Here is a 23,783-nt window from a genome sequence, read left to right as displayed (position 1 = left end):
GTTTCCTGGCGAGGGCACAGGAAGGCAACGCGATCACACTTTTGTGCTGTTGGGAGGGAGAGTTGATGGCTTTTGCCCTTCACCATCTCTTCTGTCCCTGCTCTTGAGCCTCACGGGCTCGTTGCCCCTTTTCTACACAGCGGGAATACTGCTCTCTCCTGCCCTAACTGAGCAGGGACCAAAGAGGCACCGAGCTGTCCTCTACGCCTTCAATGCCAAACAGAACCACTTCTGCATTAAACAAAACCCCAGAAGAATTTTTGCAGGCTTCTTGTGTTGCAAAAAAAGAGCCAAATTTGCATCCTTGCAGGACACATCCTAAAGAGGCCACTGGGGGTTGCAGGGAGCCCGCGCTGAGGGCCCTTTCCGCGACCTCCCATCACACACCTGTGCGGCAGCCCTGGGAGCAGCACGGGCAGCAGCAGGCCGAGGAGCGGCCGGAGGATGCGGGTTGTGCTCCACTTTCATCTCCTTCTGCACCAAGGTGTCCTCCATGTGCCCCGCTTGTTTGACAGAGTTGCTGAGAAGACACCGTGGGAGGCAAGAGGTTGAGTGCAGGGGGCATTTGATCTCACAAGGGAAAGAATGGGATTCCCTGCAATCTCAAGGGACTCCTTGCTGGACAAACACTCCTGCACTAGGCATTTCCTTTTAGCTCCCCAAAACGTCCAGGCACTGGAGGAAAGTTAAGGCCATGGGAGGCTCCCATTCAAAGTGGTACGTGCTTGCCTTCCAGCAGGAAACAGCCTTAAGTGGGGTGTGTGTGGGAGGCCTTTTGGAGGCCCTAGCCCCAGCATGGTCAAAGGGGCCCGCTCTGGAGCACAGATCCTCCTCCCTCCCGCCAAGGCTCTCACCTGGCAGCAGGCTGCTTCGCCGGGCCTTGCCGCCTGCTGCCTGTGCCTGCGTTGGGCAGCGCGGGCAGACACAGCTCCTGGCGCTGCTGCAGGCGCTTGCCAGGCTGCTGCTCTGCAGGGAGGAAGGGAGGAAGCTCTTGAGCAGAGCCTGCTGAGCAGCCCCTTTCCAGGGGGCTGCTGTGAGGCAGCGTGGGGGGACAGGGAGCCAACGTGCCCCGCAGGCGGCAGCTTTGGCCTTACCTTTGGTGGGGCTGGTGCTCCTGAGCTCCTCGGCTTTCTTCTTCCCAGAGCGGGAGGCGATGGAGACAGCCTTGGCCTCTGGGCTGCCTTTCTCCAGGAGCCGAAACCTGGAAAGCAGAGGACGAGGCAGGTTTGAAGCAATGGGGCTGTCTGCCCTGGCCTCTTGCTCCAGGACTCATGCTCCTTCCTGCCCTAGGAGAACTCCTCGTTTACCAGATGCTTTGCCTCCGTGCACACTTCCCTGGGGGGGTTGGCAGTGTCCCCCAAAGCCAGGGAACTTGGCGTAAGTGCCTGTGAGCACTGAGCCCCGGCAGTGCACCCGGCTGAGCAGCAGCTGCGAGGGCCCCCTGTCAGCCAGCCAAGGGCTGCAAAGGAAACGCACTCACCTGGGGAAGACGCGCACGGGGCGAGAGCAGGTCCCGGGAAGAGTCATCCTCGCTGTTGCCTTGCTGGGATCCTTTTCCCAAGGGACCTGCAAGGCAGCACAGGCCCGTTGGGAGGTTTCTGAGGCAGCTTCCTGCCTGCTGGCAAAGGCAGCAGCCCCTGCGGGTGCTGCAGGAGGAGCCGCCGCTCCAAAGCCGCCTCCTCAGCCCCGACCGTGCCCATAAGGCCCTTGATGTGGCATGCAGATGCTGCACGAGAGAGCCCTGAGAGTGGCTCTGGAATGACTCGAATATCCATGCGAGTCATTCTGCAGAGACGAGGATGCAGGGAAGTGGGGCGGGACGCTCTCCTGGGGAGTGGGGAATTTGGTGGGACCAAGTTTTGGAGAAGGTGTTTGTTTAGCCTGCCCAGAGCGGGAAGCCACCGAGGCCTCCCAAAGCAATGGAAGTAGGCCTGGAAAGCAGAGCAACTTACACTGCGAAGGGCTGCAATTAAGCTTGCCGTTTTTTCCAGCTTTTTGATGCAGCTGGCGTAAAACCTCATACAAAGTCTGTCTCCCTGTCGGGTCAGCACGCCGATGTCCCTGAAGGTAAAGGCCACATCCCGCTTCTTGCCCAAGTGCAATCTGAACAAGTGGATGGTCTCTCTCACGCAGTCTTTTATGACATGCCATGGAAAGGAGGTGGCCAGGGACAAGCGGTGGTAGTCGAGCGTCTCAATCCAGATATCATCTGCAAGGAAGAGAGTCTGCAATGTCAGTGCTACAGGGGCCGCAGCTGGCATCGCTGGGCCATCAAGGCATGGGGGTGTCGTGGAGCCAAGAGTTGGGGGCATTGAGGGCAAGAGAGCCCGACTTGCTGCGACACTCGCAGCAGAAGAGTGCAGCGAAGGTCCTTCCCAAGAAAGAGCTCTCTGTGTGGGAGGTTGCACGGGGGGAGCTCTCTGTGTTCCCCAGCTGTGGAGGGCATTGCCTGCTTCTGGCAGCCCCTGCACAGCGCAGGGAGCGCACTCCCAGCCCGGGTACAGTGGAGAGGGGAAGCGGAGGGCGGTCCCTGCTGTCTCACCAGGGAGAGTCACTTCGGGGCACGTGAACTCCTGCGCACAGACCATCTGGAAGCCCAGCTTGAAGATGGGTCTCCGAACCATGAGCTCCCCTTCTTCACCCAGGCTCACTGGCTCCTGGACTGTGCAGAAGGTGCCCAGACCCTTGAGCAGGACACCCTGCACATAGAAAAGACAGAAAGGTCCCGTGTAAGCATTGTGTTGATGGAAAAGGGGAGGACTGTGTGAACGAGGGCAGGCTGCTCTGTGCCCTTCCTGCTGTTCTGCTACAGTAGGGCAAGACTTTGGAAAGCTCTGGAGGAGAGCCCCTTGCTGCGGATGTTGTCCTCAGCCTCCTCTGCACATTCGGTCCTCACTGTCCTCCAAGTATTTCCTACTATCCCAGAGCACAACAAGATCCCAGGGCTCTCAAAGAGGACAGAGGCAGGAAAATGCCTCCGTCTCTCTGCTTGGCCTCTGCGTTGTAGCCACCGGGAAAGGGAAGCCCCACGAGGTGTCGAATGTTTTCTCACACAAGACCTGCCCGTAGTTTCTCCCCCAGTTTGACAAGGAGCTGCTCTGCAGCACACGGTCTGGTGGCAGTGCGCTGCCGTGGCGCTGGGGGAAGGATTGCTCCCAGGGGCCCAGGGCTCTCTGCACAACTGAAAGCCCCACGGCGAGGAGGAGCAGGACGGCAGCCCACCTTGTTCAGCTTCAGCTGCTTCAGGATGTAATGGGACACAGCGTCCCAGATGGTGACAATCTCTGTGGAATGAGGGAAAGATGTGTCAGGCCCCGTGTCAGAGAGCTCACGAGCTCTCCACAAGCAGCTCCCCCAAGGGTGACAGATGCACGCGCACGCAAGCCAACCAAGAAGCCACTGGCCAAGGTGCGCAGGTGGCCTGTGCCCCTGTTTCAGGCTGCCAGCCTTACGCTGATCCCCATGGACGTGCAGAGGAGAAGGCGGGACAGGGGAAGGATTTGGCACAAGATCAGTGTCCAGGGACTCTTAGCAAAGGATGCTGGCTGCAAATGCAAAACTCAAAACATCTTCTGCCCACTAGAGCACATGTGAGGATGCAGGGGAATGAAACTGAGGTTGTCCCAAACAAGAAACCTCCTTGGATTTACTCCAGAGCAAAGGATTTGTTTCCACCAGGGGCATTGGTGACGAGTGTTTGAGAGCCCTGGGGGAATGCAGGGACACATCCATCTCCTGGACAGGGGATCTCTTCCCTCATAGCAGCAGTCCACCAAAGGCCTTCCCCCTTCCCAGGCAGACGTGACCCCCTCACTGCAACTCCCTGAGCAGAGGGAGCTGTGCCCAAAGGAGCCTTGGGACCCAAGGCAGCCACAGGTGCAAGACTCACGAGTCCCGGATGACACGTTGTCTCCCGAGCCAGGCAAGACCCTCAGGCCATGCTCTCCCAACTGCCCCCAGCCCTCTGCAGGCTACAGCCCCGGGGCCATAGCTGCTTTGACCCCTAACAGGATCTGCGGCACCTGGCAAAGCAGCCCTCAAACCCTTACCCTCAGAGGAGAGCTGCAGGAGCACGGGGAATAGAAATGAGTGCTCCGGACCAACGGTCTTAGTCCAGAAGCCCTCCATCTTGGCTTCCCCCCTGTCCTTGGCTCACTGGTCGAGCAGGGAAGAAGGATTCTCTTCCCGCGACTTCGCCAAGGACTCCTCTCTCTCCAACGAGCCCCTTCTCCTCAGCCCGTGAGGGAGAGCTTCCCCGAGCACTCCCGCTGCCTCCTGTGTGCGCTCCTCGTCACCGAGAAGCTCCCAAGGGCAGCAGTGGAGCAGAGCACGGCGAGCAGTGACCAGCAGCGCGCGTGCCTGGCAGGGAAGTGACGGGGCCCTGCCGCTCGCTGGGGTCACCTCCTTGTGATGCAGCACAAGGCAGTGTGAGCTCAGCGCGTGTCACCAGGGGCTGCCTGAGGGGAGCGGCAGCTGAAACACCCAGGGAAGGAGGAGAGAGATGTCCCCTCTCGCCCTGGCACACAGGCAGCTGCCTTCAGGCCAACAGGTTGGGGCCGAGGATGTGGACAGACACATGAGCAGTGTGTCTAACGGGTGCCGAGGGCTGCGAAATATCAAAAAGTGGCTGCTGCAGTAGCTCCTTCCTCAAGAGTGCTCAGCAAGGCCCATGTGAGGCCCATCTACAAGAAGGGTCAGATGGAGGATCCTGGCAACTACAGGCCTGTCAGTGTGAGCTCGTTTTTGGGGAAAGTTATGGAGCAGATCATCTTGAGGGCAATCACGCAGCATGTGCATGACAAGCAGAGGATGAGGCCCAGCCAACATGTGTTCATGAAAGTCAGAGCCTGCTTCACCACGTGGATCACCTTCTCTGACCAGGTTACCCGCCTGGTGGATGAGGGAAAGTCTGTGGCCACGCTCTACTTAGACTTTAGTAAAGCTTTGACACAGTCTCTCACTGCCTTCTCCTGGAGAAGATGGCAGCTCATGGCTTAGAGAGAGATGTACTGTTCACTGGGGAAAGAACTGGCTGGCTGGGCCATTCAAGAGAGTGCTGGTGAATGGAGATAAATCCAGCTTGGGAGCGGTCACGAGCGGCGTTCCTCTGGGATTGGTGTTGGGGCTGGTCCCCTTGAATATCTTCATCAAAGATGTGGATGAGGGGATTGAGTGCACCCTCAGCAAAGCTGCAGAAGAAACCAAGCTGGGAGGAAGAGTGTAGGCGGCAGGAGCAGGGATGTGATCGTTCCCCTGTACTCGGTGCTGGTGAGGTCGCACCTCCATCACTGTGTTCAGTTTTGGGCCCCTCACTACAGGAAAGACATGGAGATGCTGGAGTGTGTCCGAAAAAGGACAACGAAGTTGATGAAGGGTCCGGAGCACAGACCTTCTGAGGAGCGGCTGAGGCAGCTGGGGTTATTTAGCATGGAGAAGAGGGAACTCGGGGAGAGCTTATCCCTCTCTAGAGCTCCCTGAAAGGAGGTTGTAGTGAGGTGGGAGGTCCATCTCTTCTCCAGAATTCCTACGGCTAGGACAAGAGGAAATGACCTCAAGGAGAGCCACGGGAGGTTCTGTTAAGACCTTAGGAAGAATTTCTACAGGGAAAGAGTAGTCAAGCATTGGAACAGGCTGCCCAGGAACGTGCAGGGCTGGTGCAGTGTGGTGGCCAAGACCGGGAATGCTGGGAGAGCGCTGGGATTTCCATCCCTTTTGGGGGGATTAGCAGTGCCGGATTAGGGGGTGTTTGTGAGGATGCCGGCAGTCCGGGGCGTTGACCCGTTTTGTGGAATATTTCTGTGTTTTAGGGGTGTTCCAGTCTTTGTGGACTGGTGCTAATTGAAGTGGGTGGTTCCCGTTGCAGTGTTGCTGGTGTTTTGAGGGTGCTGGCCCTGCTCCTTTGTGGCCCTGGGAAATGCTGCTCACGAGTGGCGCATGCAGCTCTGGAGTTGGTTTTGCACGGCTGCCTCCCATAGGCAGCGCCCAGAGCTTCATGGCTTTTGTGTGCGCAGGTGCTCAGCGCGTTTGAAGGGAAGAAAGGCAGAGCGTGGTGGGAAGGTCCTCCCTGCGCCGGGGTCGCTCCCTGTTGCAAATGTCCCATTGCATTTTTAGGTGTGAGAGGCCCTTTCTTCATGGGTCCGTGGTCTCAGTAAAGGAGGAGAGACAGGAGGTCCTGGTGGGACTTTTCCTGGAAAAGTGCTGACCACTTCTGCAACTTCCTGCCGCTCTGTGTCCATGGAAGGGCCCCAGCTGCCATCTTGCGTGTCCTGGGTTCATCTCAAGTGGCTGAGGCCAGGAGCTGCAAGGCCCCCAAACACTCTGCTTGCTGCTAGGAAATGGCCTGTGGTGCTGGGAATGGCCCTTAGGCAGCAGGGCAGAGGGAGCACCTGGCCCCGGCCAGCAGCATCTCCTCCCTCTGTGAGAGGGGGAGAGCTCCTGGGCTCTGTATGGTGCAGAGAGAGGGCCCAGAATGCCTGTGCCCAAACACCGCAGGATTTGTGCGGCCACACACTGAGGCAAGAGAGCCCGCTCTCTGCGGGGAGCCAGGCTCCTTCCCTTGCTTGCAACTGGCTGTGCAACTGCTCTGAATGGTGGGCATGCATGTCTTAGGGCACGCACATTCTCCTGCACAATCATCTGCCAACAGCAAGGGAGAAAGAGCTTCTTGGTGGGCTCATCTGGATATCACGTGCCATTGCCAGCGCAGCAGGGCATGCTGGCGAGTCCTGAGAGGAAGAGTTAAGTTTCCAAATCCATTCCCCACACCTTGACTTCACAAGAGGAGATTCTGCCTAAGGAAGTCACCTGGACAATTCCACCCCAAGAAGAGCCTGGAGCATATGGTGCTTCTCCAGTATCCAGCTCCTTTATCCAAGATACTCTGGAGTCTGAAGGGGACTCGAGGTGGAGAAGAGCAGGAGGAAGAATGGCATTCTGCGCTAGAATAAGAGGAGGGCTCTCCCTAGTGGGTGTTTCTTCGCAAGCCATAAAGAGCGATGCAGGGAGGGATTTGAGGCCTTCCCACCTGCTAAACCCCGGTGTGTGTAACTCACAAAGCATCTTCTTCCATTTTGCCATCCAGAACATAAGACGCTTTGTTTTCCACTGCGTATGAATTGGCATGTCTCAGAGCAGGATTTAGGCAAGGTTTTCCCCATGCTGTGGTCTCCCGGAGCTGGGGAGGATCTTGCTTTGAGCCAAGGAAGCTGCCCGCAGGGAGGAGCTGCCCACTTGGCTTTTGGCTACTGATGGGGGATATCTTGTGCCTCGCAAGCAGGTCCTCTCCCTGCGGGAGCCCACCTGCCCTTGCTCAAGGCTTGTCCCAGGATGCAGAAAGCAGTGTCCCCCATTCTCTCCTCCCCACGGATACCATTTCTTCTTCTTGCCCTGACCACACAGATCCAAGTGTTGAAGATGCAGGCCACCACGAGCAGCCCTGTTCCCCAGGCAGAGGGGTGCCCCCTGACAAGTGAGTGTGCACTGGCATGCCAGCTGCAAGGCAGGGCCTGGCACCATGGTGGCTCCTGACCCTGTGCAGGGGCTGGCACTCAGCTGCTGAGCATAGCAGACAACAGGACCTCCTTTAAGTTGGTGGGAAGTGCGGGATTTGAGGAGAGAAGAAGCCCCAAGGGGTCCTGGGGGAGCAGCAGCAGCAGCAGCAGCAGGACTTTGTTGATACCTTGCAGGTATCTCTCGCTACGAGAGATTTCACAGGGCCACCAAGGAGCAGGGCCAGCACCCTCAAAACACCAGCAACACTGCAACGGGAATCACCCACTTCAGTTGGCACCAGTCCACAAAGACTGGAACACCCCAGAAGCACAGAAATATTCCACAAAATGCGCCAACACCCCAGACTGCCGACATCCCCACAAACAACCCCTCATCAAGCGGGCCTCATCACAGCTACCCCAAAAGGGCTGGAAATCCCAGCACTCCCCAGCATCCCTGGTCTTGGTCACTGCACCAGCCCTGTACGTCCCTGGGCAGCCTGTTCCAATGCTTGACTACTCTTTCCCGGTAGAAATTCCTCCTAAGGTCTTAACTGTAATCCCGTGGCGCTGCTTGAGGTCATTTCCTCTTGCCCCAGCCATAGTAATTCTGGAGAAGAGATGGACCTCCCACCTCACTACAACCTCCTTTCAGGGAGCTCTAGAGAGGGATAAGCTCTCCCCGAGTTCCCTCTTCTCCATGCTAAATAACTCCAGCTGCCTCAGCTGCTCCTCAGAAGGTCTCTGCTCCGGACCCTTCATCAACTTCGTTGCCCTTTTTCGGACACGCTCCAGTACCTCCATATCTCTCCTGTAGTGAGGGCCCCAAAACTGAACACGGTGATGGAGGTGCGACCTCACCAGCACCGAGTACAGGGGAACGATCACATCCCTGCTCCTGCCGCCTACACTCTTCCTCCCAGCTTGGTTTCTTCTGCAGCTTTGCTGAGGGTGCACTCAATCCCCTAATCCAGATCTTTGATAAAGATATTCAAGGGGACCAGCCCCAACACCCACCCCTAAGGAACGCCGCTCGTGACCGCTCCCAAGCTGGATTTATCTGCATTCACCAGCACTCTCTTGGACGGCCCAGCCAGCCAGTTCTTCCCCCAGGGAACAGTACATCTCTCTCTAAGCCATAAGCTGCCAGCTTCAGGCTGGGCCTGATCCTTTCTTGTCATGCACATGCTGTGTGATCGCCCTCAACATGATCTGCTCCATAACTTTCCCCAATAACGAGCTCACACTGACAGGCCTGTAGTTGCCTGGATCCTCCATCTTACCCTTCTTGTAGATGGGCCTCACATGGGCCTTGCTGAGCACTCTTGAGTAAGGAGCTACTGCAGTGGCCACTTTTTGATATTTCACAGCCCTCGGCACCCGTTAGACACACTGCTGATGTGTCTGTCCACAACATTGGCCCCAACCTGTTGGCCTGAAGGCACCTGCCTGTGTGCCAGGGCGAGAGGGGACATCTCTCTCCCCCTTCCCTAGGTGTTTCAGCTGCCGCTCCCCTCAGGCAGCCCCTGGTGACACGCGCTGAGGTCACACTGGCTTGTGCTGCGTCACAAGGAGGTGACCCCAGCGAGCGGCAGGGCCCTGTCACTTCCCTGCCAGGCACGCGCGCTGCTGGTCACTGCTCGCCGTGCTCTGCTCCACTGCTGCCCTTGGGAGCTTCTCGGTGACGAGGAGCGCACACAGGAGGCAGCGGGAGTGCTCGGGGAAGCTCTCCCTCACGGGCTGAGAACAAGGGGCTCGTTGGAGAGAGAGGAGTCCTTGGCGAAGTCGTGGGAAGAGAATCCTTCTTCCCTGCTTGACTAGAGAGCCAAGGGCAAGGGGGGATGGAGGTGTTCTGGACTAAGACCGTTGGTCCGGAGCAGTCATTTCTATTCCCCGTGCTCCTGCAGCTCTCCTCTGAGGGTAAGGGTTTGAGGGCTGCTTTGCCAGGTGCCGCAGATCCTGTTAGGGGTCAAAGCAGCTGTGGCCCTGGGGCTGTAGCCTGCAGAGGGCTGGGGGCTGTTGGGAGAGCCTGGCCTGGGAGTCTTGCCTGGCTCGGGACACAACGTGTCATCCGGGACTTGTGGGTCTTGCACCTGTGGCTGCCTTGGGTCCCAAGGCTCCTTTGGGCACAGCTCCCTCTGCTCAGGGAGTTGCAGTGAGGGGTCACGTCTGCCTGGGAAGGGGGAAGGCCTTTGGTGGACTGCCGCTATGAGGGAAGAGATCCCCTGTCCAGGAGATGGATGTGTCCCTGCGCTCCCCCAGGGCTCTCAAACACTCGTCACCAATGCCCCTGGTGGAAACAAATCCTTTGCTCTGGAGTAAATCCAAGGAGGTTTCTTGTTTGGGACAACCTCAGTTTCATGCCCCTGCATCCTCACATGTGCTGTAGTGGGCAGAAGATGTTTGGAGTTTTGCATTTGCAGCCGGCATCCTTTGCTAAGAGTCCCTGGACACTGATCTTGTGCCAAATCCTTCCCCTGTCCCGCCTTCTCCTCTGCACGTCCATGGGGATCAGCGTAAGGCTGGCAGCCTGAAACAGGGGCACAGGCCACCTGCGCACCTTGGCCAGTGGCTTCTTGGTTGGCTTGCGTGCGCGTGCATCTGTCACCCTGGGGGGAGCCGCTTGCGGAGAGCTCGTGAGCTCTCTGACACGGGGCCTGACACATCTTTCCCTCATTCCACAGAGATTGTCACCATCTGGGACGCTGTGTCCCATTACATCTTGAAGCAGCTGAAGCTGAACAAGGTGGGCTGCCGTCCTGCTCCTCCTCGCCTTGGGGCTTTCAGTTGTGCAGAGAGCCCTGGGCCCCTGGGAGCAATCCTTCCCCCAGCGCCACGGCAGCGCACTGCCACCAGCCCGTGTGCCGCAGAGCAGCTCCTTGTCAAACTGGGGGAGAAACTACGGGCAGGTCTCGTGTGAGAAAACATTCGGCACCTCGTGGGGCTTCCCTTTCCCGGTGGCTACAACGCAGAGGCCAAGCAGAGAGACGGAGGCATTTTCCTGCCTCTGTCCTCTTTGAGAGCCCTGGGATCTTGTTGTGCTCTGGGATGGTAGGAAATACTTGGAGGACAGTGAGGACTGAATGTGGAGAGGAGGCTGAGAACAACATCCGCAGCAAGGGGCTCTCCTCCAGAGCTTTCCAAAGTCTTGCCCTACTGTAGCAGAACAGCAGGAAGGACACAGAGCAGCCTGCCCTCGCTCACACAGTCCTCCCCTTTTCCATCAACATAACGCTTACACGGGACCTTTCTGTCTTTTCTATGTGCAGGGTGTCCTGCTCAAGGGTCTGGGCACCTTCTGCACAGTCCAGGAGCCAGTGAGCCTGGGTGAAGAAGGGGAGCTCATGGTTCGGAGACCCATCTTCAAGCTGGGCTTCCAGATGGTCTGTGCGCAGGAGTTCACGTGCCCCGAAGTGACTCTCCCTGGTGAGACAGCAGGGCCACCCTCCGCTTCCCCTCTCCACTGTACCCGGGCTGGGAGTGCGCTCCCTGCGCTTTGCAGGGGCTGCCAGAAGCAGGCAATGCCCTCCACAGCTGGGGAACACAGAGAGCTCCCCCCGTGCAACCTCCCACACAGAGAGCTCTTTCTTGGGAAGGACCTTCGCTGCACTCTTCTGCTGCGAGTGTCGCAGCAAGTCGGGCTCTCTTGCCCTCAATGCCCCAACTCTTGGCTCCATGACACCCCCATGCCTTGATGGCCCAGCGATGCCAGCTGCGGCCCCTGTAGCACTGACATTGCAGACTCTCTTCCTTGCAGATGATATCTGGATTGAGACGCTCGACTACCACCGCTTGTCCCTGGCCACCTCCTTTCCATGGCATGTCATAAAAGACTGCGTGAGAGAGACCATCCACTTGTTCAGATTGCACTTGGGCAAGAAGCGGGATGTGGCCTTTGCCTTCAGGGAGATCGGCATGCTAACCCGACAGGGAGATAGACTTTGCATGAGGTTTTACGCCAGCTGCATCAAAAAGCTGGAAAAAACGGCAAGCTTAATTGCAGCCCTTCGCAGTGTAAGTTGCTCTGCTTTCCAGGCCTACTTCCATTGCTTTGGGAGGCCTCGGTGGCTTCCCACTCTTGGCAGGCTAAACAAACACCTTCTCCAAAGCTTCGTCCCACCAAATTCCCCGCTCCCTAGGAGAGCGTCCCGCCCCACTTCCCTGCATCCTCGTCTCTGCAGAATGACTCGCATGGATATTGGAGTCATTCCAGAGCCACTCTTAGGGCTATCTCGTGCAGCATCTGCATGCCACATCAAGGGCCTTATGGGCACGGTCGGTGCTGAGGAGGCGGCTTTGGAGCGGCGGCTCCTCCTGCAGCACCCGCAGGGGCTGCTGCCTTTGCCAGCAGGCAGGAAGCTGCCTTGGAAACCTCCCAACGGGCCTGTGCTGCCTTGCAGGTCCCTTGGGAAAAGGATCCCAGCAAGGCAACAGCGAGGATGACTCTTCCCGGGACCTGCTCTCGCCCCGTGCGCGTCTTCCCCAGGTGAGTGCGTTTCCTTTGCAGCCCTTGGCTGGCTGACAGGGGGCCCTCGCAGCTGCTGCTCAGCCGGGTGCACTGCCGGGGCTCAGTGCTCACAGGCACTTACGCCAAGTTCCCTGGCTTTGGGGGACACTGCCAACGCCCCCGGGGAAGTGTGCACGGAGGCAAAGCATCTGGTAAACGAGGAATTCTCCTAGGGCAGGAAGGAGCATGAGTCCTGGAGCAAGAGGCCAGAGCAGACAGCCCCCTTGCTTCACACCTGCCTCCTCCTCTGCTTTCCAGGTTTCGGCTCCTGGAGAAAGGCAGCCCAGAGGCCAAGGCTGTCTCCACCGCCTCCCGCCCTGGGAAGAAGAAAGCCGAAGAGCTCAGGAGCACCAGCCCCACCAAAGGTAAGGCCAAAGCTGCCGCCTGCGGGGCACGTTGGCTCCCTGTCCCCCCACGCTGCCTCACAGCAGCCCCCTGGAAAGGGGCTGCTCAGCAGGCTCTGCTCAAGAGCTTCCTCCCTTCCTCCTTGCAGAGCAGCAGCCTGGCAAGCGCCTGCAGCAGCGCCAGGAGCTGTGTCTGCCCGCGCTGCCCAACGCAGGCACAGGCAGCAGGCGGCAAGGCCCGGCGAAGCAGCCTGCTGCCAGGTGAGAGCCTTGGCGGGAGGGAGGAGGATCTGTGCTCCAGAGCGGGCCCCTTTGACCATGCTGGGCCTAGGGCCTCCAAAAGGCCTCCAACACACACCCCACTTAAGGCTGTTCTCCTGCTGGAAGGCAAGCATGCACCACTTTGAATGGGAGCCTCCCATGGCCTTAACTTTCCTCCAGCGCCAGGATGTTTTGGGGAGCTAAAAGGAAATGCCTAGTGCAGGAGTGTTTGTCCAGGAAGGAGTCCCTCGAGATTGCAGGGAATCCCATCCTTTCCCTTGTGGGAGCTAATGGCCGCTGCCCTCAACCTCTTGCCTCCCATGGTGTCTTCTCAGCAGCTCTGTCAAACAAGTGGGGCACGTGGAGGACGTTTTGGTGCAGAAGGAGATGAAAATGGAGCACCGCCCACATCCTCCGGCCGCTCCTCGGCCTGCCGCTGCCCGTGCTGCTCCCAGGGCTGCCGCACAGGTGTGTGATGGGAGGTCGCGGAAAGGGCCCTCAGCGCGGGCTCCCTACAACCCCCAGTGGCCTCTTTAGGATGTGTCCTGCAAGGATGCAAATTTGACTCTGTTTTGCAACACCAAATGCCTGCAAAATTTCTTCTGGGGGTTTGTTAATCGCAGAAGTGGTTCTGTTTGGCATAGAAGGCGTAGAGGACAGCTCGGTGCCTCTTTGGTCCCTGCTCAGTTAGGGCAGGAGAGAGCAGTATTCCCGCTGTGTAGAAAAGGGGCAACGAGCCCGTGAGGCTCAAGAGCAGGAGCAGAACAGACGGTGAAGAGCAAAACCCATCAGCTCTCCCTCGCAACCGCACAAAAGTGTGATCGCGTTGCCTTCCTGTGCCCTCGCCAGGAAACGGCCGCCCTCCCATGCAGTGTGCTCCAAGGGCTGCCTGCATCTCTGTCTTCCAAGAGAGGCAAGGGCAAGCCGCACAGAGGGGACAGCAGGCTGTGGGGGCAGAAAGGGCCCCACGTCAGGAGAAGCTATGGGATGCCGTGCAGGGCCCTCTGAGAAAGGGGCATCTCCTGCATGCCGGGCAGGCAAGGGAGCTTTGCAGGCAGCCAGGGCCCAGGAGGAGGATTGCTGCCTGCCTGGGGCAGCAGCCAAGTCGGCTGAGCCCTTCCGAGCAGGGAGATGGCTGCAGCCAGGGGAAATGGGCGAGGGGGTGGCAACCTGTGCATCTGTGCCTGGACCAAGCGCATCCCCTGCGAGTGGGCCAGTGCCATCTCCCCTGTTCACTCCTCCCTCCTGAACCTCCTTCTCAAGTTTGTCCTTCTTGCCCTTACAAACCAGACGCAGAGAGTGAAGAAGCCGGAACCCCTTGGGCAACGCTCCTCCGCAGACAGAGGCATGCCAGCGGACAAGTGAGTGTGCAAGGCACGCGAGTTGCAAGCTGCGGCCTGGGATAATGGTGCACCTTGACCCGTCCCTGGAGCACCTGAAATCCCTCTGCTGCGGGGCATGCAGCATCCCCTGATACCTACCGGGATAGACAACATCCCCTGAATTCTGCTGGGGAGGGTGTGGAGGAACTGCAGAGGGGAAAAGTGCCAGGGGTCCCCAGGGAGCAGGACAAGGACTTTGTTCCTCCTCCTGCAGACATCAGCCGCCGCAAGCAGAGCAGAACGCGAAGGTCACCACCGCGTACAAACTGCTTCGGGACCGCTGGAAGGAGAGGGTGGAGCAAAACCAGCAGGAGCAGAAGCAGGAGGAGGAAGGGGCTCGCCGGTAAGTAGCTCCCAAGGCAGGCAGGGTCCCTGCTCCTGCCAAGCCCTTTGTGCCAAGGTCCGGGGGAGAGAGGGTCTTTCGCTGCCCCGTATGCCAGGGCACACAAGTGCCCTTGGAGCTTGGCCTCGCCTGTGCTGGGCCCAGCCATCCCTTGCATGGAAATGGGGTGGGGGCTGGGATGTGCCTTTGGATTTCCAGGAGGCACCTGCATGTCATGATGCACTCAGCATTTTCTCCTGTACCCCTCAGGGCTTCGGTGATGTGCAGCCTCCGGACAAAAGAGCAGCGGGGCTACAAGCCGAACGGTCCCGGGAGAAACGTCCCTTTCCCCAAAAAATAAACTCCCTTTCCGAATTCATGTGATCCTTTCTTTGGTGCAGGGTGAAGGTTGGAAGCGGCACCAGGGCATCTTTGGAGGGGCAGGCAGGGGGCATAGGGCAGCAGGGAGAGTGTGGAGCCCCCATCCTGGGACACTCTTGCTCTGGGCCATGCCTGTCTTGACCAGACAAAGGGAAGAAGAAAGGCCATTGTAAAGGCCCTCCAAGGCAGCCATTTCTGAGATGACGCTGGGCGCTGCGACACAAAGGGGCCCCTCCGGGTTTTGCCTGCACCTTTTCCAACTGCTCCCCAAAGGTGGTGCCCAGAGCCAGGATCACCCTCAGTCTTGTCCCCAGCAGGCTCAGCCCCAGGCTGATGTGCTGCAAGGGGACCTTGTTTGGACACAGGGGCCTGTGTTACATGACGATGAGCAGGGAGATGCCATCAGAAGCACATCCAAGCATACATGTCCTGAGCTAGTGTGCGGTATTTCTCAGCCTTTGTCCCTGTGCATCACACAGCCTTTTCCTTTCTCCCTCCTCAGTCCTGGAAAGGCAGCCAAGAAGAAGAAAAAGAAGATTGTTCATGATGACCACACACAGCAAGTTTTATTCTCTTGAATTAAACTATATCCTCCAACTAGTGTGGACCATTTTTTGGGTGGGGTTGTATGGGAATAACCAGGATCCCAAGACCAGAAGTAAAATCTGACAAGCTGGAGAGTTGAGCCCAGGAGAGTCCATGGCAACAAACCCTGGCTGAGTGCTGAGGTGTCACCTGTGTGGTGATAAAGGTGACCTGGCAGTGTGTCCTGGCACTGCTGGCACTGGTTGGCCTTGGTGGCCCTGACCTGCCTGCCCTAGGGCCTGTGCTCATCCCTGCCCATGGGCCCAGGTGCCCCTTGGGCTCAGCGTGGGTCCCTCACCAGCGTGGGAGGGGGGCCGGTCTCCAGCCCCAGCCTGGGTGCTTTTCCTCTCCCTGGGTCCGGCTGGGGCTGGGGCTCTCTCCAGGGCTCCATAGGGCCTGCAGGGCCTGTGGGAGCACAGGGACGGAGCTGCAGCCCCCACAGGTCACACAGCCACTGCTGGCAGCGCCTGCCCCGGGCTGGCACTCGGCGCGGCCAGGCCCAGGGCTGGAGGCAGCTGCAGCCGGGCGTCCTGGAGGGGAGGCAGGAGGAGCTGCCCTGGGGCCTCAGAAACGGCAGCCTGGAGCCAGCGCCTGGGGCGCTGAAGCCCCACGAGCTCCCGAATGGCACCACGAGCTCCCACAGCGGGAGCATGCAGAACCCCCAGGGCCACGAAGGTGGCTGCTCCCGGCGCTGCTGCCAGGCCAGGAGCTCCTGGGTGAGCCCAGTGGAGACCCCTGCGATGGCTGCGAGTTGGGGGAGAGAACACGGGAGTTGAGGCCCAGGGTGATGGGTCTGTTCAGCTGGGATGAGAGGAAGGAGGATCTCAGTGCTGCCTGTAGTTGCCTAAGAAAGAGGAGCATGGGGAAAGGATGGAGCCAGAGCCTTCCCAGTGGTGCCCAGGAACAGGATGAGGGGCCTAGGGTTGGCTGACACTGAAGGAAGGTCCCAGAGCCTTGGGGAATCCATCCCCAGAGAGCATGGGAGCTCAGCCCTGTCCAGCCCTGGGAAATCCCCTCTGTTGCCTCCACTTGCAGCAGGAGGTCGAGCGGAGACCTCCAGGAGCCCCTTCCCTCCATGGCAGCTCTGTGGCTGTCTGGTGAACGAATGTCTCTCCAGACACTACTGGATGCATTGGCATTGCCTGCTCTAGTCTAAATGTGGAGATTGGCCTGACACAAAGTGACACAGGGAGAAAAAGTTTCTGAGGGTTTTATTTGCAAGAAGCAATGGCTGTTGACAACTAGGGCTCGCATGGGCACACGGGTGCTCTGGGACACGACGCAGCAGCATCTCTGTGCTCGCCAGGACACAGTGTCTGTCGCTCTGCGCCAGCCCCGCTCTAGGGATACTGCTGGGCTCTTTCAACAGCGCCGCTCCTCTCATTGCCCCGTGATGCAGCGGCAGCAGAACGCTCTGCGCAGAGCCCGAAGCGCCGTCCTGAGCCATGAGCGCCATTGCCGGGGAGCTGCGACGTCCGGGAGGGTGGTGATGTCTGCAGTGGGAAGGAGAGCTGTGGGCAATGGGCTGCACGGGCGCAGGGCTGAACCTTTCTGTCCCTGGCACCAAGGGCTTCCCAAGGGGCTGTGGCCTCAGCACAGCAGCCCCCGAGCACTTCCTGGTGCTGGCCTCGGTGCCGCTCGCTGTCCCAGACAGACCCGCTGTCCACAGAAGGGCTCTCTACTCGGGTACGTACCTGGCTCAACTTCTGCCATGGGACTGCAGGAGGACGATGACTTCTCCTCCTCTTGGGGCTCCAAAGCATCCTGCATGGGCAGAGCAAGAACACGCACCCGTCAGCCATCAGCTGCTGCTGATCAGGGTACCGGTGCCCCTGGTTACACAGGGTCAAAGGGTTTGGGGTTGGGGGAAGCTGCCCAGGGCTGCGTGTCCCAGGGGAAGGGACCTGTGGCTGGCAGGGCAATGGGACACGGCTCGTTGTGGGGCCGTAGCAGCAGGGCTGGGCTGGGGCCGTGATGCACAGGGGAACGGAGGCAGATGGGGGCGTGTGTGGCACAACGGGGCTCGTGCACTGTGTGTGGAGAGGGCTGCTGCTGGGGCTGCCCCTTCCCTCCTCGCTCGGCATCCAGGCCCCAGGGCTGAATGTGGCACAGGGGTGGAGGGGACGTCAGCTCTGCACCTTTGGCACTTGGAAATGGAGAGGACCCATCATCTCCCCATGGCAGACCGCATAGGGCAAATGGCTGCAGGTGGCAGTGGGGCCTTGGGATGGGGCAGCTCTGCGCATGCCCTCTGCACCCCCCTCACACAGCTCACATAGGAGCTCCCTTGGATCGTGGGGACAGGGGAGGCGCTGCTTGCTCACCTGGGGAGCAGGGCCTGCAGCCAGGAGAGAAGCTCCTGGTGTCCTTTCCTGCAGCAGGGCTTCCTTGGGAGATGGGCTGCTGCTAATCTCATCCCAGGGTTCTTCAGCTAAGGCAGAGGCCTCTGGTGCGACTTCATCAAGAAGTGATGGCAAGGAAGGCACGTTATCTCCTGAATTCTGCAGGTCACTGGCTGCAGGGAAGGCCTCTGGTTCTGTTGTTGCTGATGTTTCTGGAAAGGTGTTGGGCAAAGCAGGTGCTGCTGCCTCAGCAACTCTGAGCACTGCTGGCCCAACAGAGGGGCTCTCCACTTCACCAGATCCCTCTTTGGTAGCCTCTGTTTCCTTGATGTCAGGTGAGCAGGGCACATTCTGGAGGTCCTTCTCCCTTTCTGCAAATAGGCTGCGGAGGCTGGGTCTGACCCAGGGCAGGGAGCTGCTTTCCTCCAACTCCTTCCCTTGCAGAATCTCCTCATCCTCAAGATCATCGCTCCACTGTGCTCTCTCATCTAGGCCGCTATTTCCTGCTTTCCCCTTCTGCACAGGGCCATGAGCATAGAGCCGCTCCAGCACCTCCCACTTGGTCTTGGCGCCCTTGAGGAGCTCCACCTGTGTAATTTCTGGTTTCCACAGGTTGTAGAAGGAGTTTCTGGCAAGGAGCTAGGAGAAGAGAGGCAGAATTTGTGAAGAGAACTTCTTTTCCCAACAGGAAAAGTCTCTTGGGGGTTTTTCTGCAAGTGCTGGGGCAACCCGGCTGTCATAGCATGGCTCGCCCCAGCGTCAGGAAGGTTCCCACCTGGCCCAGCCCTCCCTTGCACTCACCTCCTTGGGTCTCACATTGAGGGATCCTGATGCTGACAGGGAGAAACGCTCCCCATGGCCCTCCTCTTCCTCACCCTGGCTCTCCTTCAGGCTCTGCTCCTTCCTCAGGAAAGTGACTTCCCGGATCTGGGCCAAGCTCTGCCCCGTGCGGGCCAGGCAGCTCCTGTCGAGCTCCTCCAGGGCCTCTGTCTTGATGCTGAGCACCCCCAGGTACCGCGCGGTGTTGTCTTCGTGCACACGCAGCGGCCTTCCTTGCACGTGGCAGGTGATGCCCACAGGCTGTTGTTTCGAGTCCTGCCCTGCCGGTGCTCCTCGTGGTGTCCCTGTCCCACCATCCTTGCCTGGGGAAGCGGGTGTCCCAGCCCTGCTGACCTCCCTATCTCCCCCTTGAGCACAGGGATACGGTCCTTCCTCAGCTGCAGGGGCTCTGCTTTGCTCACACTCCATGGTCTGGAGCAGCCACGAGCTTGCTTGTGTGCCTTGGTCGACGGTGTGTGCCAAGGCATCAGGCTGTGCTGGCTGCTGGCTGGCTCCAGGGCTCGCGTCATCAGGACGGCTCAAGGGGGCAGACCCCAGCCCCACGCCTGCGTCCTCCAGACCCACAGCAGGAGGTGTGGGGCCATGTGGGACAGATCCCTGGCTCTCAGATCTCAGTTCGGTGCCAGTTTCTCCATCAACGCTCTGAACGAGGCTGACAGGCTCAGGTGAGAAGGGCCATGGGGATTCCAGTGGGGCCGTTTCACTGCAGCACCCGGCAGTGACGTCTTGTGCAGAGCTGGGTGGCAGCACTGCAATGGAGGAGCTGCTGAGTCCAGCCTCCTCCGAAACACCTTCAGCTGCCATCGCACCCTGCTCAGGATCATCCGGGGCAGAAGAGGCCACTTCATCTTCAGGATTTGCCATGGCAAGCATTTGTTGTTCAGGAGGAATAGTTTGTGCTCCCGGGACAAAGGAGGAGCTTCCCGAGAGCTGATGGCTTTTCCAGGAAAGATTTGTCCTCTCACGACCCCCTTGCAACATCCTGGCTTCTCCCACTGATGATGCTGAAGACTTAGGCCTAGATCGAGGCAAGAATTGCACATGCTCTGGAGTTTCCTGGGTGACAGCATGGGTCTCCCGCTTGGGTCTTTGAAGCGGAGGCAAGGCCAGACACGATGCCTTTAGCTTTTGCTCTTCCCTTCTCTTCCCTGAGTCCAGAGCCACCCCAGCACCAGGAACAGGTGGGAAGCGTTCCCTGGCAGCAGCTTTACTGGAATTTGCAGCTACCCTCTCCAATGCCTTGTTCATTCTCTCCAGGACTCTCCTGGCCACCTCTTCCTTGTCCAGGTCAAAGGCGCTGCCTTTGGGAGAAGACCTGCAGGATGTTTCCAGAGCAGGCAGCTTGGTGTGACTTGCAGATCCTTCTGGTTTAACTGCAGAGTCCTCCAGGCCTCCCTGTGCCTGCCAGGCTGCCTTGGCTGGGAGAGGTGGGAAGCTGGGCACATCTGATCTCCCTGATCTTGTCCTGCCAGTCAGTGTCCTGCTGTATCCCAAAGTGGCCTTCTTTGCAAGGCTGGAGGAGGGATGCAGATCTTGCACTGTGCAGGAGACATCACTGGCTGTGTCCTCCACGACCTGCAACTGAAGTCCACCACAAAGGCCAGGTTACTGGTGTCCTTTTCCCTCCCTCCATGCTTCCCAGACAGACGCTTGGCTGTCACCACCGCTCAGCTCTGTACCTGTGTGATGCCGTGTTGGGAGCAGCGTGAGCCCTGAGGGCCGGGCAGCGGCGGCAGCTGGTCCCTTCGGTGGGACGAAACTGGGGTCCATCTGTGCTGCACTGCTGCGGGCAGCTCCTGCTGGGAGAAGGAGGCCCATGATGGGGGCACTTGTGTTGGTACGAGCAGCTCCTAAGCACAGGAAACCCAGGGCTCGTGTCAAAGGCAACCTCCTGTCTGAGCACAACCCGGCTGTGCTTGGCTCAAACCTGCTCTCTGCCCTCAGCACAGAGCTCATGGGGTTCATGTGGGCCTTGGAGCATCCAGATCATGGAATCACTATGTTTGGGAAAGATTTTCAAAACCATCAAGGGCAACTGTAAACCCTTCAGCCCCATGCCTGCTAAACATCCCTAAGTGCCTCATCTACACGTTTCTTGAACACTGCCAGGAACAGTGACTCCACCACTTCCCTGGGCAGCCTCTTCCAATGCTTTACAATTCTTCCCATGTGGAAAGTTTTCCCAGTATCGAACCAGTGCCTCTCCTGGTGCATCCTGAAGCCATTTCTTCTTTTCCTATCAGCATGTTAGAGATCAGCCTCCCCTCACTGCACCCTCCTTTCAGGTAGTTGTAGAGAGCCATTAGAACACCCCTGAGCCTCTCTTTTCCACACTAAATAACCCCAGCTCCCTCAGCCGCTCCTCATAAGGTCTGTGCTCCAGACCCTTCACCAACTTTGTTGCCCTTCTTTGGAAATACTCCAGCATCTCAACGTTTTTCCCATGCCCAAATCTGAATACAGTATTCAAGGTGCGTCCTCACTGGCACCGAGTACAGGGGGAGAGTGAAGACCGGGCTGCTTTTCCCATGGCCAGGAACACAAGTGCCCTCACTGGAGGAGCTCCTGCCTGGCTATCTTGACCCAGGGCTCCTTCCTCACCATCCTCGTGCTCTCTATGCGGGTCCTGGCCCTGCCTCCCTCCTCTCCCTCCAGCCGCACCACTCACCTCACTCGTGCACTCTGGTGCACTGGAATTCCTTTCCGTGGATGAGGAGCAGGAATTACCCTGCTGTTCCTTCTCCATGTCTAGGAATCTCTCTGAGAATCTTTCACACGGGCACCAAGGGCAGTTGCTCCCTGCTGGTTGCGCCGCTCTCCTCAGAGTGAAGACCCCAGCAGGGAGACGGTCACCTTGGGGACTGCCCCATCACAGTGGCCTGTGGGCACGATGCCACCCCCATCACAAAGCCCTGGGAGTCGCCATGGGGACACCAGGCACTGTGTCATTTCCTCCTCTTCGCACTCCAAAGCGGGTCCTTGGGGCGCAGGACGAGTTGTCCTCTCCACAGCGCTGCGCTCCACAGGCCTTGCAGATGCTGCCCCTCGTCAGGCGCTCCATAGAAGACACCCACCACGAGGCCACCCGCGTCATCACCCCTGTGCTCTCGATTGCCTCTTGGTTCACCCCAAGGCAGAGCTCCCTGCGCTTCTCTTTCCCACATCACCCCGTGGGTATTCCTTGCCATCCCAGGCCATCACTTCCTCACTCTTTTTGGAGTCCTCCTCCTCCCCGAGTTGCTCCCACTTTGAGGCTCTCCTCACCAGCGTGGCCATCTGCTCGACCATCAGGTCATCACATGGGAACAGCTGCATTTTACAGCCCCTCAGCCCCATGTGACGCCAACCCCCAACCGGCCACCATGAAAAGACACTCTCACGCTTAGGTTCCTGACATGAGCTTGTTTCTGCCTACGCTCATTTACTACCCTGAGCCCCCTGCCCTGAGGGGGGAGCCTTCATGCCAGTTACAAGTTGCAATTAATATGTAACCTATTGGCTTTTATTTAAGAAAATGTTTCTTGTTTTGTTCTTTCATCCCCCCCACCCCCCCCGCCCCTTAGTTTCCTGTTTCTTTCCTCATAACAGGAAAGCAGAAGATCTATTGATTTTAGCCAGGTCCCCTAGTAAACAAAGCAGACATACAGGATTGAGCAGCAAACACATAAATATTGTTTAGGGAAATGCTTGCATGCCAGGTCAGACAGATGGAGGAAATCATTTCCTTCCAAGTCTTGGACACTGAAAATGATCTAAAAAGTAAAGCCGTTCTGATGTCCTGGAGAAAAAAAAATGGGGGGGGGGGTATATTTTAAACGCAAATCAATTTCTTTCAATACACACTGTCGTTCAGCAGGTCCTGGTAAAATTCTGCGTAGCAAAAACCGTCCTTGTCTCCAGGTGTTCAGGCGTGTCCCGAGATCCAGACCGTGGTTTCACATATAAGGTGTCATGAACTGCTCTTGCAGCTCCCTGCCCTGTGTCTGCAAGGACCCCACGGAGGGCAACTGCCACCAGCCCTCTCATATGGGAGACAGTCCCAGGCAGACGCTGCTTGACCATTCACCAGCTCCAAGAGCACGGGCTACACACAAGTCTGAGATGAATCCCGCCCTCATTCCCTAACACATCTGTCCATGAGCTCATTACCTTGAGCCCATGAAGACCCCCAGATGCAGCAAGCACCTTTCAGGCTGCGAGTTGTACAGCAAATTCTTGGCTCCAGCTTTGAGAGAAGAGACCGACATTCACGCACTGCACTGGGATATATCCTTCTATATGACTAGGAGGACAGCTGTGACACACTAAGAGACACATATATGGAAGGCCTCTGGATAAAGTCCTCCGAAAAATACGTGTGAAGGGCAGGTTTGCTCTTTTCTGGCATGCCATCTCTAGGTTAAACACCACAGAAAACTTGCTGAGGACTTTTTTAAAAATAAGAGCCTCTTTTCATACTAAATGAAAGGTTACATACAGTCCGATATTTTCCTACATGTACAAAATATTGTCCTGCTTCTACTAACCAAGTGCCACACAGAAGAAAACACTTGTGAAGCTCACCAAAGCATCTCAGTCTGTGGGCACACTTTGTGCTCATTCATCCCACATGACTTGGATTCCAGTTTTGAAAAATGCCGACCTACAAACCATTTACTAAACCTCAGATTCCTCCACAGATCTGCCAAGTACAGAGACCTCTTAGTACAGGGGAGCACAAGTGACTTCTCCAGTGCCCCCATTTGATATATTTCACAGCCTTTGGCACTGTCTGGAGATGTTCCTGAAGGATTTATCAGAAAAAAAATGGAAAACAACATCAGTGACGGGAGGTGACTGCTTCCTGAAGGTAGAAGGAAATCTCCTTGCTCATGTTCTGACTCTCCCATCTCCATGGCAGTGATGTACTGAATCCCAGATGACACAGTGAGATTTGCCCCATCACAGGGATGCAGCCTGTAGGTCCTCAGCGCTGCTGGGCACTACTCCTACCTTCCCCATGGCGGTCCTTTGCAGTACCTCCATTGCGTGGAGTGAGGAGGCAGTGGGGCTGCCCTGGGAGCCCCTTCTCAGCAGGCCAAGGAGCAGGGGCAAGCTGGAAAGCAGTTCTGAGTGACAAGAAGGGAAGAATATCGTCCTCCTCCTCTGCTGGAGAAGTGATCCAAGGGCAAGGGAGCAAGTGACATGGAGACTGCTGGATGAACAGCCACAGCCTGGACCCAGGTTCAGCTCTAGTTTCCAGTGCTCCTGCAGCTTTCCACAAAGGCTGAGATCTTCAGGAGATCCTTCCCGAGATGTTACTCATTAACTGAGTATTGAAAACACCCCT

The 23,783-nt window shown here is 57.9% G+C and overlaps 1 protein-coding gene across 1 annotated transcript; it reads right to left on the bottom strand.

The window, feature by feature from the left end:
* Nucleotides 1-14,201: 14,201 nt before the first annotated feature.
* Nucleotides 14,202-23,455, bottom strand: LOC148590794 (uncharacterized). The gene is made up of 5 exons (XM_088538586.1): nucleotides 23,447-23,455; nucleotides 20,134-20,304; nucleotides 18,416-20,029; nucleotides 17,657-18,253; nucleotides 14,202-14,264 (listed from the first exon to the last, which is right to left on the bottom strand). The coding sequence occupies exons 1-5, from the start codon at nucleotides 23,453-23,455 to the stop codon at nucleotides 14,202-14,204; spliced, it is 2,454 nt and encodes an 817-aa protein (XP_088394712.1).
* Nucleotides 23,456-23,783: the final 328 nt, after the last annotated feature.

The sequence above is a fragment of the Tinamus guttatus genome, unplaced genomic scaffold, assembly GCF_059628265.1.
Source record: "Tinamus guttatus ecotype Peru unplaced genomic scaffold, ASM5962826v1 Tinamus_guttatus_pri_ptg001089l, whole genome shotgun sequence".
NCBI lineage: Eukaryota > Metazoa > Chordata > Aves > Tinamiformes > Tinamidae > Tinamus > Tinamus guttatus.
This window is presented reverse-complemented; position numbering and strand designations above follow the sequence as displayed.